Here is a 5,842-nt window from a genome sequence, read left to right on the forward strand (position 1 = left end):
ATTTCATTTTCCTTAATGGTGCCTAGTATTGTACAAGTTATTGATATGCTAGGTGATTTTGCAGTTAATATTGTTGTGTAGACAAACCCACTTGGGTTGGCCTAGTGGTATTGGCTTGGGACCTGGGAGTGTGCTCCTCCTCGAGGTCTCAAGTTCGATTCTCCCTAGTGTCAATTTAGGTGGACTAATTTAGCTTCTTCAGATTAGCTTCTTCAGAACAAAAAAAAAAAAATGTTGTGTAGACTTTTCTATTGGGGGTCACTTAACATCCTTTGGAGGACCTCCAAATATACCATAAACTAAATAAATAAATAAATAAATAAATAAATATTTCAATATGTTGACAAGAAAATAAACTATTGAATACTGTAAATGCCAAAAATACAAGTCTGTCTCAATCCCCAAACATGCAAGAAACAAACAAATAAATTATTCATTGATAGAAGCGAACAAACATTCAACTCTGAAAAGAAAATGAAACTTGTGTATATATGTTGAAGAGTTTCGTTCATACAACAATCAATGCAACCTAATCGAATACATCTTACAACCGTTCTTCATGTTCTCATATTTTGAAATATATAATCCCTCACTCATTTCCTCTTATATCATCAGCTTTATTATAAGTCGGCGTAACTAAACCGAGAATAACAAAGCCACCTAAAGCAACAATTAAAATGCCTAAGCAGTTGACCAAAAGTGCTTCATTGGAATATCGCGATATGACGTTGCCGGTTTGAAGGAATGTAGCCTTTTCTAAAAGACCAGTAGCAGTTGTGGCTATAGCCAATGCATAGATATAGATACCAAAGAACACATGCCATGGCATTAGCGCAACTCTACTATTTCTTGAGCCTCCTGGATACCAAAATGTTGCAAATCCAGCAGCCAACTGACAAATATTGCAGAGAGCATTTAGATACATGGAATCTAAATTCTGAAGTTGAATTGAACTTATTATAAAAGAGTGAATATCCAAACTAGTCTTTGAGAAAAAATTCAAAGACATACCAGATCCTTAAAAATAGAAAGTACTAATTTGGTACTCATAAATTGAAAATGTCAGTCGAAACAAATGTTTTAAAAACTGGACCAGATCAACAGGGAACTGGTCTGTTCATCTGTTGGTTGAACTAGATTGAACCACAGTTGGTTGAACCAATTAGATCATGATCCCGAGGTCTTACTGGTTCGATCTCCAATCCAGTTTTTAAAACATTGATCGAAATAGTACACCTCAGGAACTAAAATGTCCGAATAAATTATCTGAAAAATGACTAATGTTCAGGCATTTGAAAATTTGGATGACCGATTGACGTTTTGCATTTCTCAGAGACCAAATAAGGCCTGTGTATTTTCTCGACGACTAGTTTGGATCTTTACTCAATGATAAAATGTGATAAGAATTAAAAAATACCTGAATGAAGAATAGGAAAAGGCAGGCAAGGCCTAACCATGAATGCAGGCTGTAGAAATTGTCAATGCCCTTGTCATTGTGAAATTTCCAAGCAGCCCAGAGACCAATTAAGCTCAAAATGAGAGCAAGAAACTGTGCTGCTAGATGAACTGATTTTCTGAAGCTTTTAGTTCCGGATACCGTCTTGTACGCAAGCATCCCTGCACATTGTAAAAAAAAAACCAAATGACGGAGTTAGCATTAACACTAGAATGACGATACTCACAAACCAATTAAGGTATAATTAGTAAAAGAAACCATTATATGCAATCTAGGAAAGCAGATTAAAAGCAGCGAAAACAACGATTATCACTCTTTTCGGTACAAATATTTGAAAAGAGGAAAAAGATCGAAAACAACGCGGAAAATTTGTAACTCTAAGAAGCGAAACAGAACACTTCTTTTGAAACCACATACACTTTCTTTAGTTTTATTCAATTCACAATGATGAGAGTCATAAATGGAGATAAGAAGTTGTACAATCTTATTTGAACTTCATATATTATTGCAATTAGACAACACAGAACAATTTGACATGAACTTTCAACTCTTGAATTTAAGGAGAACGGTTAACCAAGCATAAACTCTAAAGAACCATGAAAGGCTTCACCGATGAAATACAGCGAAAATCTATGGGAATTGAGAATAGGAAACATTGTGTATCAACAATTAAGAACAAAATATGTCAAATTCCTCCCATTCAGATTTCTCATAGTATTTGGTTGCATTACATACAGTTAAAGGGACCACCCTAAAATTATCTCTGCTTTCTATCATCTGCTAACAATTCCAATTTGTTGATAACTGTTATTGAGATCTAACAAACCCTTCATATATCACCATAAAAAGTTTCAAACAGGCTTAGCTAAGAACATTCTCTAAGAATTAAAGAAGACAGAACAATCACCTTCACCATTGATCAGAACAAGGCCAATCACCATCAGCACCGGATGAACCTACATGGAATACAAGTGTTCAAAATTCAAATCATATTTTTTCACATAAAGGTCAAAATGCAAAATTTAAAAACACCCAACAAAATATACAAAAACTAAAATATCCATAAAAAAAAAAAATCTCTACGAGGCCAACTTCGTGTTCGTGTGAACTCTTCATAAATTTGATATAAAATGAATGTGATATTGTTAAATACATTTATGATGTAAAATTTTCAACCTAATGCGCAAACCACTTCTTATTGCTAAACAAAATCAATTTTGCCTCAAAATTAACACTTTAAAGCATGTGAGACTACGGCAACGTGCCCAATAGGCCTAAGCCATGGAGATACCTTGGAGCACCTCTCAAAGGTCAAAGACCTTAACTACGATAAGTTTAGCAAACGAAAACAAGCCAAACTAAATTTAAACAAAAAATATACATACTAACATATTGAAACTATAACATATTGAGACAAGAAATCATGGTAAAGGATCAACAAAGTAATTAAGCCTAAAAATCAAAATTTACACTCTAAACCAAATACATACTACAACATGTGTTAGCTTAGTCTTGTAACCTCAAGAGATGAAATTCAAATCTACTCAAGCATCAGTGCAAATCCCTTCAGAGCTGAGCACGTCATATACGACACCAACATGTCGACACTGATAATAATTTGAAAAAAGTACATAATTGAATGTAAACACATGTATCGGTAACCGACACTAACACGTGTGGGATACATCTTTGACCATGCTACAAAGATTAATAAAAATTTCATCTTCTCTAATTTTTTCTTAAAAAACACAAAAACAAATAACTTCATAATCACACAACCAAAAATGAAACAAAATTAACAATAACCCTAAGCCTTCAAATTCTCACATATTCAAATCCAACACCAAAAAATTAAAAACATTAAACTGAAAGAAAAAAAAAAACACAAACCCATTACCCTAAAACAAAGAATAATAACAAATCAATGAAAAAAACAATGACCCAGATGAAAAAAAGAGTTAAAAATTTAATCTTGATTACATTGAAGATGAGATTTTTGTCATCAGAAACAAGAGCGAGTCCTCCTCTGAAATGAACAACCCATGTTAACAGAAGAGTAGCGATCACAACTCCAAAACCTCTCACTGTTGCGAAGATCGGGAATTTGACTACCGGTGGAGTTGCCATTCTATAGAGAGAAAATTGATTATAGAGAGAGAGAGAAAGAGAGAGAATGAGATTTTGATGTCGAAGGGTGATTGAGGTATAAAGGAAAAAGAAAACTTGGAATAAGTTCACTTGCTTCTTATACCTTTCTTTGAAATTTTCATTCCATAAACACGTGTGTTATAAGCTTTGGATAAGTTGGTTGTCCAAACATAACCTTAATGTATAAAATGTTTGGAAAAGACTTAGGCTCTGTTTGGTAAAATTAGCTGATAGCTGATAAACTAGCTGATAGTTTTTAGCTGATAAGCTAGTTGAAGTGTTTGGTAAAATTAGCTGATAACTTTTGCTTTGAATAATAAGGGTAAATATGGAAGAAAAAATGAGAAGCTAAAAGCTAGAAGCTCAAAAGCTACTTGAAGTAGCTTCTGAAAAATAGCTTATAAGCTCCTGAAATAAGCTATAAGCTCGTTGTACCAAACAGAGCTTTTGTGTTACCAAACAAAAATGAGTTTATAACCTAAAAGCTAAAAGCTAAAAGCTCTTTTTGGTGGTTTACCAAACAGAGCCTTATATGTTTGTAAGCTATTTTCATCTTATTTTCACGAGTTATTAAAGATGGTTTACGAAAATAACTTATAAATCGTACGAAAAAAATTTAACTTTATTTAAAAAAAGCATCAATTTAGTTTGTAAACTATGTTCGTTTGGATTAAGTTTATGCAAATAAATAATCTTTTATTTTTATTCATAAGTTTGTTAAAGTAATTTATGAAAATACAACTTATGAAGATACAAATTTCATTTGTGAGAATTTATGAATTAATATACCAAGCTTATTTATTTGCATAAACTATTTATCATAAGCTTAAGATAAGCTCAATATAATCATGGAGTCTCTAAACTATCTTTGTAGGGACAACTAAAAATTAAATTTTGAAAATTTATAAGAGGCGAAAGCATATAAAAAAAAAAGGCAACTCGATGTATTAAAGCTTCCGCACATGCAAGGTCCGAGAAGGTGAAAGCATATCTAACCCAAAAATAACTTTTTTTTTTCGTACAATAATTCTTAAATTACATACTTGCAAAAAAAAATTCTTAAATTACATGAAATCTATCAATTTAGTCTATACTATGAAGATTTTAATTTAGGGATTAGATTGACAAAGTTTTATATATTTTAATTTTTTTTATAGTTTAAATACTAGGAATACTAATGTGAATTATACCACTTTATATGGAACCCATTTTTAAAATATACTAAAACCCATGAATTTCAACCAATAAAAGAGTAACCGTTGAAGAGAGTGTTCATATCACTTCTCATTTAGTTTGTACATAAACGTCTATGCCAACTCCATATTAAACCTGCAATTTCTCCTCCTCCCTCGCCTTTCCTAGAATCACTTATTTCATAAAAATTGACTTGATATTGAAAAGAGCTTTTAAAAATTACAATAAGGTAACATTGATGTAAGAGTTATGGTACCATGGGCGTAATCTTGGTGTATTTTTTGTTGGGCAAAGTATCCATTGTACTTTATCGGATCCTTGGATGTTGTGCTTCTTGTGCTTGGTTCCATGTTTAATATACAAAATATTTTTTTAGTTAAAAAAAGATATACAAACTCAAGATTTAGCTGAAACTTTGAAGCATGGTTGAATCTTAGCTAGTGTGGATAGAACAGTTTTAAAAGTTGATGTTCACTTGAGTTGTTGTGTCTATTAGGATACTTAGTTTTAGAGGTTAGGATTTCCCGTTGTTTGCCTATGTTTTCGGCAAACTACGGGCTAGTTCTGATTATCACAAGCGAGACCGAACTAGAGATCTCAGGAGCATGTTGTGCAAAGGTTTTGATCGAAAAAAGGGTTTGAAAAGGACCACGAGATGCACTCAGGTTACTTAGAGAGTATGACGGGTTTAGAAACAAAAAGGCACGGTCTCTCGACAGGTTTGAGATTGCAAGTAAAAGCAATATAAAGTTAAATAAAAAGGGCAAAAGTTTAAACACATAAACTTAAAGCAAAGGTAAAATGCATTGCATTAAAATAAAGGTGGTCTACAAATCAGTTTACATCCATTCTGTATAACTCGTTTTCCTAGACGTCTTTAGTTTGAGTATTGTAGAATTCTATAAATGATTTGCGATCCATTTTCCGGCCTGGAAACACTTATTTATACTAAAATAACTAACTGGCGAACCACTAATCCCATGATCAACACTTCTCCCATCTTGGACAACCGCTTGCCCCCGTTCCCACTAAGGAAACCGTTCT

General features: G+C 32.7%; 1 protein-coding gene across 1 annotated transcript; it reads right to left on the reverse strand.

Moving 5' to 3' along the window:
• Positions 1–464: 464 nt before the first annotated feature.
• CYB-1 (cytochrome B561-1) lies at positions 465–3,803 on the reverse strand. Its single transcript, XM_085716291.1, has 4 exons — positions 3,437–3,803; positions 2,364–2,412; positions 1,418–1,617; positions 465–892 (listed from the first exon to the last, which is right to left on the reverse strand). The coding sequence occupies exons 1-4, from the start codon at positions 3,581–3,583 to the stop codon at positions 590–592; spliced, it is 699 nt and encodes a 232-aa protein (XP_085572417.1). The 5' UTR covers positions 3,584–3,803; the 3' UTR covers positions 465–589.
• Between the last annotated feature and the right edge of the window lie 2,039 nt (positions 3,804–5,842).

Source organism: Medicago sativa, chromosome 6, assembly GCF_051527215.1.
Source record: "Medicago sativa cultivar Bolivia chromosome 6, Bolivia_mono, whole genome shotgun sequence".
NCBI lineage: Eukaryota > Viridiplantae > Streptophyta > Magnoliopsida > Fabales > Fabaceae > Medicago > Medicago sativa.

Coding starts and splice junctions, on each gene's coding strand:
- CYB-1 (XM_085716291.1), bottom strand. CDS start 3,583: ATGGCAACTCCACCGGTAGTCAAATTCCCGATCTTCGCAACAGTGAGA. Junction 1,618..2,363: donor TGTTCTGATCAATGGTGAAG/GTGATTGTTCTG, acceptor TACAATGTGCAG/GGATGCTTGCGTACAAGACG. Junction 893..1,417: donor TTTTCCTATTCTTCATTCAG/GTATTTTTTAAT, acceptor AATATTTGTCAG/TTGGCTGCTGGATTTGCAAC.